We start from the raw sequence: 12,703 nt of genomic DNA, 5'->3' as shown, positions 1-12,703 counted from the left end.
GAATGATTTTAAATAACAGCCATTTCACAGATGCTTTTCTTGGTTACATCAAATTTTCTCCTTGTCCTCACTGTGCTTTTCCCTACTTTCAGCCATATAATAGTCACTTGTATACAATTGGTCTGCCTGTATTGGTATGAATCCGTGATTAAAGCTAATTTCCAAGAATGAAAGACTTCTGGATGATATTTCAGTTATGTGTTTTAATACGTGTAGTCAACACTTCAGCTGCCACCACCGTATGTTGACTGCATCTCAGTTTTCCTCACCCTTTCTACCATTGCAGCATTTCAGCTGAACATCCATACTCATTCTCTTTGCTCTTGGACTTGCCTCTAGTGTTTGCTGCAGTAAAGCCTTTCCTTGTGTTTGCATTTGTGGTGTTACAGAATTTTTATGAAGTTCTTTTATAAAATTACACATACTTTATAGTAATTTTCTCCTGTATTTTTCTCCTTCACTGAACTAATCCTCCCTTAAAGACTAAGAAAAGATGTATTCAAGTCTTTAACATTAGTGTGTCTGTCACACTGGGCATGATGCAAGGACTGCTAAGTTTTTATTCATAATTTTTCATGTATGTATGGGGGAAGGACATCCAAGTATAAGAGCAGGCAGGTATGTGTGTGTAGGTCAGTGAACAAATTTGGGGATTTGTTCTGTCCTTCTACCATAGAGTTTGGGGACTAAGTTTGGCCATCAGATTTGAGTGGAAAGTGCTTTTTACCTGGTGGGCCATCCAGCTGGCCCAAGATGACATTCTTCTAGAGGATAGTCTGATCTGACCATGTTTTTAAGATTGTCATGTTATTATTTGTGACTCAGTTTCTCAGTTGAGTCTGAGAATGAGTAAGGATATGTTTAAAGGAAAGGTAAAAGTGTGCCGAGGAAGGAATGCCAACCTACATTCTTCCTCTTAGCTGTAGAATATTTAAGCTGTGTAAGAATGCCCAGTGTGTACTACTTGGGAGGTACTGCATGCTGCCTCCAATGTATGCTTGTAAACAAAATCTCCTAGGGCAAACACATCCTGTACATAGTTGAAGGTTTCTAATGACTGGGTAGGATTTTTTTTTAAAATATACACTACTAAGGGATAGTTTGTGTACAGTTAAGTGCATAAAGTTTCATAACTTGAATATTTCAATACCTTACTACTTGTGAAATTTCATAAATGTTAAATGAAACTTTCTCATCATTTCCATGCATTTTCTCACTCAGGATACCACTAATCTGGGGGAAAAACATATCTTGATATCAACTCCAACTTTGTATGGAATTTTAGTTTTCAGCATAAAGGGCTTGCCTATTTCTAGTTAGAGTTAATTCTGAATATTTTGTTTCATAATGCTATTATAAGTTGAGTTTTAAACATTTCCAGTTGCTTTTGCAAGCATATAAATTTGTTTTGTTTGTTGGTTTGTGAGGGGAGTCTGTTGGCCTTTTATCCTATGATCTTGTTAGTTGTATTTATCATTTTAAATGACCTGGATTACTCTCTGAATAATTACATTATCTACAAATACTAACAGTTTTCCTTTCCTTCCAGTTCTCTGAGTCTTGCTCTTTGTTCCTATGTGATATTTGCTGCTTTTTTTTTTTTGGAGCATTTTTTTAAAAACATTTAATTTGTTTGGTTAGTATACATCTATAGTATGTTTTTGTTTGGAACCTTTTTTTTTTTTAGCTTAGATATACTTTAGTGTTCTGTGCTAATTTACTTATTGACTTTTTAAACTATATCTAAGTGTGTGTGTGAATATACAATTTCACATTCACAGTAAATTTCATGTAGGCATCTTTGCTACTTTCCTCACTATGACTCTCCCTCATTGTTTTATATTATCTGTATATGCTGACAGTTCTTAAAAGACCATTCTGTAATTTTTGCCTTGAATAATCAATCATACATGAATTTTAAAACTTAAGAGGAAAATAGTCTTGTGTATCATCTTCCATTTTTGTGCTTTAATGAATTGCTGAGTTGAGGGGGAAAGCCAGCCCTCTGGTGCTTTAGTGTGTACCTCAAAGTCCCAAGTTTTCTATATAATTCCCCTTTGGCTAGAAGAACTTTTAGGTATGTCTTTTACCAATAAATCCACTCACTTTCCTTATCTTTGAAAGAGGGATATCTTTATCACATGAGCGTGTGCATGTATGCGCTTACTGTGTGTGGTTGTGTTGAGATAGATTTCTTGTTTATAGCCTTGACAGGCCTGAAACTTAGCAGTCCTTGCATCATGCCCATTGTGTTGAATATTTATATTATGGATTGGCTTACTTTTGTTTGTTCGAGTTTTGAGGTTTTCACTGTGTTACTGTCATTTTTGGTGAGAAACGCACAATCATTTTTCTATTAATAATCCATTTGCTCTTTTTCTTTAGATGTTTTCTGTGCTTGTTTTCCAGGATCAGTTAGATGTATCTAAGTATGATTTTCTTTTCCCTTTGTGTTTGTCCTTATCATGGTTCAGTGAACAGCTCAAATTTTCAGATGTGTCTTTTGCTGAATTTCCAAATGTTAAGTCGTTGTTTCTTTGTTTTTCTGTCTCTTTCTCTATATTATCCTCAATCATATCAACTAGGTATTTTTAAAATTGTATTGATTAATGGTGTTTACAATGGTATTTCCATGTCTGCATGCATCATGAGTTCATGGTGCCCGAGTTGATTGGGACTTCTACTCAGTCATCAGTATTCATTCACTCTTTTTAATTTTTATTTTTAAATTTTGAGACAGGGTTTCTCTGTGTAGCTTTATAGACTAGGATGGCCTCAAATTCACGGAGATACGCCTGCCTCTGCCTCCTGCGTACTGGGATTAAAGGCGTGCGCCACTACTGCCTGGCCTTGTTCACTCTTCTATTTTAGATTGCAAAAGCAACTTAAGGAAGGGTTCTTTTTAGTTTCCACACATGAGAATATGTAAACATTAAGCTTGTCTTTCTTTATCTACCTTATTTCATTTAACACGATGTCCTTAATTTCCTGCAAATGACAAGATCTCATTCCTCATGGCTGAAAAATACTCCATTTTGTGTATGTATAAATATATACATGTATATATGCACACTTAAATGCATACTATATTTATTCACAATTAGCTGTTAAGAATAGCTCTGATATGTATGGGCACATATAGTGTTGTCTTCATTGTTGCATACCACGGAGTAGGAGAGCTGAGTGATGTGGTTCTGAATTTATTTTATTATTTTATGCGACTGAGTGTTTTGCCTTAATGTATGTCTATACCAGATGCCTGCCTGGTTCCCACAGAGGTCAAAAGAGGGCATTGGATCCCTTGGAGCCTAGACAGCAGTTATAAACTGCCATGTGGGTACTGGGAACCAAACCCTGGTCCTCTGGAAGGACAAGTGCACTTAATGGCTGAGTTGACTCTCCAGCCCCTAATTTTAATTTTTGAGGAACTTTATACTGATTACTGTAGTGGCTTTACTTACATTGCTCCTGACAGTGTATGAGCATTTCTTTATTATTGCATCATATTAGCATTTTTCTGTGTTTTGATAAGTTGTTATTCTGAGTTTAATTTGCATTTTTCATTCTTAATCATATTCAACGTTGTTTTTATGTATTCTTTTTGTTTTGTTTTTGATACGGGGACTCTGCACTCAGGCCGTCTTTGACTTTGCTATGTAGGTCAGGATGACCTTGAATTAACCTGCCTCTGCCTCTCCAAGTGTTAGGATTAAAGGCATGTGCCACCATGTCTGACTTTTTCATGGATTTTTGAGAAGTGTATTTTTAGAACATTTACCACCTTTTAATTGAACTGATTGTGTAGCTACTAGCCCTTGTCAGATGAACAGCTGACATCTTGTGTTGTGTGGATGCCTCATCACTGTTCTTGTCTGTTAGTTTTATGTGATTTCATTTCTTAATTATTGCTTTTTTTGGTGCTTCCATAGTTCTATCAAGTTGATGAAAAAGTTAACCAGCACACTGAGAATGGGTGAATTTATTTCTGGGTTGTCTGTTCTGGTCCATTGACTTATTGGTATTGTGTTGTTTTTGTTACTGTGACTCTGTTGTATGTATAGAAATCAGGTGTTGTGATATCTATAGCTTTGCTCTTTTTGTTCAAAATTGGCTTTGGTTTGTTTTTTTGTTATTTTTTCTTTTATATAAGTTTAAGTTGGTTGGTTTTCCTGGTTCTGTGAAGAATGCTCTTTTGAGTATTGCACAGAATTTATAACTTATTTAGGTAGTGCGAATATTTTAACAGTGTTCTTCTCATACATGTGATAGGTCTTTCTTCCTTTTTAGTTTTTTCTAAAGTAGTTTGTAATTTTTGTTGTAAAAGTGTTCACTCTGGCTAGCTTGATTAACAGATTTTGATGGAGAGCTCAGACTATAGAAAAAATACTGGTTCTTAATACATTTTTGTATCCTACTTTATAAAAAAGCACTTGTCAGTTCTGAAATTGTAAAGTGTCTGATGAGACCTATTGACTCACAAAACTTTTGAAACTCTCTGGTTTTTGTTGTTCAGGTTAGATGGTTCCTATTGATAATCCCTTTAGTTTACTAATTCTTTTCTATTCTTATATAAAGCCTATCCCACTGATTATTATTCTTTCACAAATAGTATTTACTTAGTTTTTTAAATTCATTTTTGTGCCTTTAATTCTTCACTGAGCTTTCCCTTATTTTTGTTCAAGTGATCTTTATTTTATGAGTATATTAATAGTCACTTTAAGATCTGTTTCATTATAACATCTTAATCTTAGATGGGCTTCTGTTGATTATTTTGTCCTTAGGGCTTCTTGTTGCTTTGGGGGTGGGGTTAGGATGAATCCAGAGCCTTGGGCCTCATGCAAGCCCATAATTGCTGTTACTAAATGATGCCACTAGCCCCAAGTAAAAGCCTTTAAGAGCCTGCGCTCAGTTGTGGCATGTGAGGGTGAGTGTTCTTGCCAGAGAAACTGGCACAATGGTCACAAGTATTCATATTTACCTTTCTTAACCTTTAACATTGATGTTGAATTTTTGAGAAACACACACTCTTTAAATGCAGACAACATTGTGTACTGTTTCAGAAACTCATGTCTAACAGTGCATAAGACATATTATCTAGGATATTGTTTTGTTACTTTTATGTGCAAGTAATAAGAATGCTATATCAGAGAGGCTTAAACTAGAGATATCTATTTCTCAGGTGAAGGCAGAGGTATAGATTGGGCCAGAGGGATACACAGCCTTGTTGAATGCTGTCACTCAGATTCTTTTTAATATTGTTTTCTCAGTGTTTCTCAGTTGTTGCCTAACTCACCTTTCAGGATAAACAAGACTATTTCCATTATATGTATGTTCCAGTGCATAATGTGAGCGAGAGAGATTTCAGGCAAGCAAGTACCTTTCAAAGAAAAGCTGCAGATGGCCCATATATTACTCACATTCTATTGACCATTCGCATAATCACGTGCAGATAAGTCTGGGAAAGGTAGTCCTAAGCCTGCATCTATGAGTAGATAACTATAGCTGAAAAGGAGAAGTGGGAAGATTGTTAGAGACTAGCCCCCCCCCCTCCCCGCACTGCTCTATCATGAGACAAACTGAAGTTGTAAGGGGGTAGCCGTACCAGTAGACTTGATAGGATAAGGTCAGTAGCACACTGTAATATAGTGAGAATGTAGAAGGGATTTTAATAGGTACATATATTTAAAAAGCACAAAACTGGATGTTGGAGAATTAGATAAGATCCCTCCAAACTGTGTCAAATTGTTGGATATATGAGCTAATGATTGTTTATTTTGTTCTTGTATTTTAGGCCTCAACTCCATATAGCATAGATTCAGATTCTTTGGGAATGGAGTGTATAATTTCGGGAAGTGCCTCTCCAACCCTGGCAATCAACACTGTGACTAACAAAGTAATTCCACTTTTTAAACATTGTTAAATGTCCTTGAGTAATATATTTAGTTTACTTTTATATTGGCAATAGAGTTGTATATTGTGAAGTTCAAATATTTGTTGGGAGAAATTGGAAGGTGCCTACTGAGAAGTTATGTGCTAATTTAAGCTTTTGGCTCTGCTGGTTCCAATTAATAGAATCTCTGAGCTAGTAGTATTTCTTTTCTTTTCTTTTCTTTTCTTTTTTTTTTGGGGGGGGGGTTTCCAGACAGGGTTTCTCTGTATTGTTTTCGAGGCTGTCCTGGAACTCACTCTGTAGACCAGACTGGCCTGGAACTCACAGAGATCCGCCTGCCTATGCCTCCTGAGTGCTGGGACTAAAGGCATGCTCCACTTAGTATTTTCTTGGTTGGCTTTTTAAGTACATGGTTGAAGGAAAAAATTGCCAAATTTTATGGAAAGTTTCTATCTTAGTTTTTTTTCTTGTTGATTTTAAAAAGTACTCTGACAAATAATGTGAGGGAGAAAGGGCTTATCCTGACCCACAACTTAAGAGTACGGTCCATCCTGGCAGGGAGCCAGGGTCACAGAGTGATGAATTCTCCATTTCTCTATGGCCCAGGACCTCCACCCAGGGACAGTCCTACCCTCAGTTAAGATGGGTCTTCCCACATCAGTTAGTCTAATCAAGATAGTCACTTACAGATGTTCAGGCCCCATCTCCCAGTCAACAGGATCCATTAAAACAAGCAGTGTGCATAATTCAAACAGCTATATAGAGATATTATAATGGTAGTCGACCTGTTTTTTGTGATACTTAAGTCTAGAAGAATATACCCAGAAATTGCATTTGGTAGTCTGCTGGTTTTTTTGGGGGGGGGTTATGTTGGCAATTAGCTACACAGTGGACTGCAAATTCTCCTTTCTAAGACAATTCTTTGTCAGAAGTCTTAACGTGCGTTGGAAGCCTCATGAGTTGCCTCTTGCTGTGGACCACAGAGTCTTGAGGCCATGCATCTCTGTTACTCGTGCTCATACTCTTCACTCTTGCTTTCACCTTGTTCCTATAGCTTTTGCCTTCTGCTCTTTCTAGCTTATAAGTCTGCACTGTTTCTGCTTTTCACTCTTCATTTTTCTCATGCACATATGTAAGTACAAATGTGTGTGTGTGTGTGTGTATATATATATATATATATATATGTATATATATCATGAACCTTATGAGAAGGTAAAGATTGTCATGGTCTTATTCCTGACATAATCATACTTCAATTTTGAAAGGACCCTGGGGGTGGTGGTATAATAATTTTTCTTTTCACACAGAAGTCTGTGGAATGATCACAGTCACTTAGGGGGAAGGGAGTGTTTGTGTGAATTTCCTGGTTGTGATGGAGTTCTGTGATGTCTTAACAGTTTGTCTGTCTTTGTGAATAGGGCCTAGACATCTGTACATCTAAATAGTATTTCTAATGATGGCAGCTAAACTGAAAAATTTATGATGAATTGTATGATTTGAAACCAGTATCCCCAAAGAGCTTTTGCAGTAGTCTTAAGAGATGCTTAGGGATTAAACATGGACAGCTGAGGTTATTAGGACCCAAGAAATGATATTAGGATTTCCTGATCAAGTCATGTGATATCCTAGAAGTTGCAGTCTTAGATTTCTTTTTCAGATACCTAATAAAGAAAATCCACTCTGCCTGTCTTTCTCTACCCAACACATACAAACACACACAAAAACACATGTGTTCATGTGAGGCCAAAGAGGAAGGAGGCAGTGGAGACAGAGACAGCTAGTGATTCAGGGACCAGGCAAATACATAGGGCGTGATAAAATTTTCCTTTGGGGCATTTCTGTCATTCCATGACAGCTGCCAGAGAACAGCAGCCTGGAGCAAGCATGAATGAGGGTTACAGAAACCAAAGGAAGGGGATATGAAATGAATGGATATTTAGGAGACAAGACCCTGGGGACTGTCAGGAGTTGAGGTTTCTGTAAGCAATATGCACTTTTTAAGTATTTATTAAATCCGAATTCTGCTAGCTTGGGCTCAGATTTATAAACAAAGCAGTTGACTCATCACTAGCCAGAAATCTAGCTGTCTTTCCAGACAGGGGACAAAAATTGCACTTCACAGTCTTCAGTGAGAGCTGTGGTGAATACTTCAGGCTGTCAAGTTATATTGTGTAGAGTTTGTTCTGTAAGGACAGAACATGATAGACTAGCCTCAGCTGTTGATAGAGTGATGGGTGAGTATTCTTGTTAGAAGGCCAGCTAAATTCCAAATGGAGATGATCTAGAGCTATAATTCCTATAATTACAGCTCAAAATTCCATGCCTTATAAACCACTGCTGCAGATTATTAAAAAACAAAAAAGTAAAAAGAATATACCAGTGCAATAAGGAAATATAATAAATCCCAAAAGTAGGAAGGGAAAGAACAAATGGAAGGAAAAAAAGTAATATTTAAATCTAATTACACCAGGAACAACATGAAATGTAAATACAAACAATACTTGGCTTAAAAGACAAAAGTTTCATACTGGTTAGGGGAAGAAAAACCCAGCTTTGCACTGCTTATAAAGGATACATCTTAGGTGAAAAGTTGTATTTTATAAGGGAGTATTTGTATTTTATTGAGAAACAATTTTTGTACATGTAATTAGTTTGTGTACATTTAATAGCATACCCTCAAAAACAGACAGGATTGAAAGAAGAAATGGACAGATCATTATTCATAAAGGTAGATTTTAACTTGTTTATAAACCCAGAACAAGAAAATCAAGATCATGGTAACAAACTAAAAAAATTCCATTAGAATTGTAGAAAGTTTGTACACAAATTAGAAAATCTAAATTTACAACAGTTGCAGAATATGCAGTAGTTACCAAAATCAATCATCATATTGATTTATCTTAGGTCATAGAGAAGGTCCCAGCAAATTTGGAAGACATGTTATAGCATTCAGATTGTATTTTCCAATACAATAGAAATAGGCTTAGAAGTCATAGCAAAGGATAGTCAGAAAGTTCCTCCAGAATTTGTAAAACAGGATGCTCTTAACTTACCCCATGGGTCAAAGGAATATATAAATTAGAAAATGATTGTTAGTCAGTGAAAAATACAAATACACACAAAATACAAGTGATGTAAGCCTGTGAGATACAAAGTAATGGCCTTGATTATATATAATAGGTCTCTCAAAGGTTAAATGTTGATGACTTAAGTGTCTGAAAACAAGCAAAACAAAACATACGGTGAAGTACAATGGTAAGAAAATGAGAAAGAAAGTGAAATAGAAAGTATTTTAGATAACCGTAATCAAGTGAGAAGCCAGAGAACATTTTTTTTTCTTTTTGTTTTTCCGAGACAGGGTTTCTCTGTATTGTTTTGGAGGCTGTCGGTCCAGCCTGGCCTCGAACTCACAGAGATCCGCCTGCCTCTGCTTCCCGAGTGCTGGGATTAAAGGCGTTGCGCCACCACCACCCGGCGCCAGAGACCATTTCTAAGGACACAAAAACACATTTTTGGAAAAGGTGAAAGTCATATCTGGTATGAGGTAAGAAAGTACCAGGCAGCAGCTGAGTGTGGTACTGCACACTTACAGCCCTAGCACTGGTGTCAAAACATCAGAAAAGGCCAGGAGACAGAGAAAGAAGTAGGAAGAAACAGCCAGTAATGTGGAGAATTTCTGCAGACAGACCAGAAATAACATGGATGGCAGAAGTAGTCTAGAAAGGATCATTAAGACTATTATGAATACTGTTCACAGAGAAGCTAAAAGACACATTGAAGATACTGTGTAGACACACGGGGAAATAACACATGGGGAGATAAAAGAAGTTCTTGAGTTGTCATTCACAGATAGCTTGATTACATAGAAAACTCAAAAGAATATATGAAAGTGTTTAAAGATGTAAATTTAATAAAATCTCTTGATATTAGATCAACATTTAATTAACTGTGGTGAGGAGGATGGGCACAGAGACTCCAGCACACTCGTGGAAGTCAGAGGACAACTTTCTAGAGTTATTTTGCTCCTTCCACCATGGGGGACGAGGAGTCTAGAGATTAAACTAAGGTCATCATACTTGGCAGCAAATTTGTTTTCCTGTTGAGATATCTCACTGGCTCAGTATATTTAAGGGAATAAGGGAAGCATTTCATTTAGCATTAAAATATGCCAAGTATCTAGAATTAAATAAAGATGAATTCTACATGAAACTTAATCATTGACAGAAAGTAAAGCTATAACTAAGTAAATACATATTTTTTTTATGTAGAAGACTATTGTAGAAGTCAGTTTTTCCCAGTTGATGCTAATAATGATGTCAGTCAAAATCCTGATATGCTTTTGGGGAGGGAAGTCCAAAGGAATGTAGAAAAATGACAAACTGAGATTGTGAGAAGCCAGATAGCCAAAAATAAATAAGGGCCTGGGGGATGGTTTAGTTGGTAAGGCAATTGCCCTTTGTAGTAGTTAGTTGCTCATTCATGTGACAGAGTACCTGACTAGAAATAATTTAAGGGAGGAAAGTTTTACACTCATTATGGTAGAGATGTCATGGCAGCAGGGGCCAGCTGGTCACATTGCATTAATATTCAGAAAGCAGACAGTGAACAATAAGTGGTCCAGTGCTGTAGAATTTCAAGGTGTCTTTGAATAAATCTGGCAATATCTTCATTAAATGTACAAGGAAAAATCATTTTCTGTGTAGAAAAATCAGTTTTAGATCGACCTGAAGTCTAAATTGTAAAAGATAATGATAAAGTTCTCAGCCATATAAAATATTTTAATAGGAGGAAGGCAGTAATATTTAGAGCAGATAATACAATAGGAAACAAGGCCTTGGGAAAGAGTAACCATAAATAATTCTAAAATAGGAGAACCTGTCAGAAGTTGTAGATATCCATATAGTGAAACAGGCTGAGGGTGGCTGCTGACATGGATGGGTTAGGAAGAGCATCAGTGGGGCTTGGGGAAAACTGTGAGGAGTATCAGCCCTTCCCAAAATGTAGTCAACTGTTGGTGTCTGAGGTAACATAGTAGTGAGTCCATTGAGGTCAGAACTGGCTTCACAATAACATATTTTTATATTTGTAGTTGCGCCAAAACCAGTGGTAGCCTACTGGCATTGTAGCCCAGTTCAGGCAGTGACATCCTCTGTACTCTAGTAGGTCTTTGTATTCTTCACTGCCACAGGTATCAAACTACGCAAAACTTAAAACTAGGTTTACTTTGGTAAAGCAGAAAAAAGTTTTATTAATTGTTACCACACAAAACATGTCTGTTTAGTATTCTGTGGGGAGAATGCAAAAACACTTCTGTGTACAGAGTACAATGAGTGCTTAAAAGTATGTGTGTCCTTGAGTTGGCAACTACTGTGTTCACAGATTAATGTTTTCCCTTGAAAGAATAACTGTGACAGATTGTTTACTTTGAGTGTTGGCAAATGATATTTTACAAATGAACACGGTGATTCTGCTGCTTCAAGAAAAACAGCATTATCTGGTTCCTGTGGTAAAATATTTCAACTGAAAAACCTAGAAGTTTAGGAAACTCCACTACATGAGTCTGCTACCTTCTTACTGTTAAGATGTCTCTAGTGGGATTGGGTTGATGTTAACAGGTGTGATAGTGAAATATGTCAACACTTAGAATGTCACTTAAGAAATTATATTCCAGCCGGGCGGTGGTGGTGCACGCCTTTAATCCCAGCACTCGGGAGGCAGAGGCAGGTGAATCTCTGTGAGTTGGAGACCAAGCATGGTCTATCAAGCGAGTTCCAGGACAGGCTCCAAAACAATACAGAGAAACCCTGTCTCGAAAAAACAAAAAACAAAAAAAGAAATTATATTCCAGATGATGTAATAACATTATGTGTGGAAAATAATGTACAAGGTAAAACAGATTTTAACTGAGTGTTAAAAGGTTATTGCCATGGTCTCTAATTCCATATTTCAACTTGATAGTTGGCATGTTTTGATGTATCAAAGACTGTCCACAGTTAAGTGGGAAACTCATTAATGCTTTTTGAGCTTGCAACACATCACCAGACTGCATGTGGAAGCATCTAATGAGAAGCTTGCTGTTTCCTATCAAGTCAGACATTGAGAAATTACAAAAATGCAGACCATCATTGTTTCATTTTACTTGTTTACTGGAATGAAACATTTAATGTTAACATGTAGTTGGGTTAATGGCTATTTTAAGTGAATTAATCAATTAAAATTTGTTAAAATATGCCAATTTTAAAATTATATCACATATCCATAGTTTTATGAGTATATGTTTTTAATTTTAGAAATACTATGATGCCTTTTTTTTAAAAAGGGAGCACACTTATGTGCATTCATGATTACATCCACCACATATAAAACTCTACATAATAGATTTTTTTATTACCTTCTGATATTAAGTGTTTAATAATTACACCTGCTACATTTAGTTCATGTTCTAGACAGGTATGTACTTTAGTTTGAGACCAGTAAGAAAATTGTTTCATGGTGAATAAGGAATTAACATTTGAATATAGAGTTGGCACAAATCCTGAAGGAAAGACCACTGGCTTTTGTTTCTTGCGGAAGGCTCAGTTTTGGTTTTGTAGTGCTTCTTTACAACCCTCTTCACTGTAGGAACTGTGCATTCAGGTGTGATTTTTCTTTTCATTCCAGGTAACATTGTACAACACTGATCAGGATGGTAGTGATAGCCCAAGAAGCAGCCTTAACAACAGTCTCTCAGACCAGAGTTTGGCATCTGTTAATTTGAACAGTGTTGGAAGTGTGCATAGTTACACACCGGTAAGTTCTGATGAAGTTAATTTC

General features: G+C 36.5%; 1 protein-coding gene across 3 annotated transcripts in view; it reads left to right on the top strand.

The window, feature by feature from the left end:
• Foxj3 (forkhead box J3) overlaps positions 1-12,703 on the top strand; it is an 87,944-nt gene that overhangs the window by 53,119 nt on the left and 22,122 nt on the right. For 2 of the 3 annotated variants that reach the window (XM_005083845.4, XM_013123450.3), the window contains exons 6-7: positions 5,792-5,893; positions 12,551-12,679. In XM_005083845.4, coding sequence (XP_005083902.2) covers positions 5,792-5,893; positions 12,551-12,679 — 231 coding nt within the window. The remainder of the gene's footprint in view (positions 1-5,791; positions 5,894-12,550; positions 12,680-12,703) is intronic. The other variant, XM_013123451.3, reaches the window with a different exon arrangement.

The sequence above is a fragment of the Mesocricetus auratus genome, unplaced genomic scaffold, assembly GCF_017639785.1.
Source record: "Mesocricetus auratus isolate SY011 unplaced genomic scaffold, BCM_Maur_2.0 Super-Scaffold_100014, whole genome shotgun sequence".
Taxonomy (NCBI): Eukaryota; Metazoa; Chordata; class Mammalia; order Rodentia; family Cricetidae; genus Mesocricetus; species Mesocricetus auratus.
The sequence above is the reverse complement of the archived record's forward strand: the minus strand, read 5'-3'. Positions and strand labels throughout refer to the sequence as shown.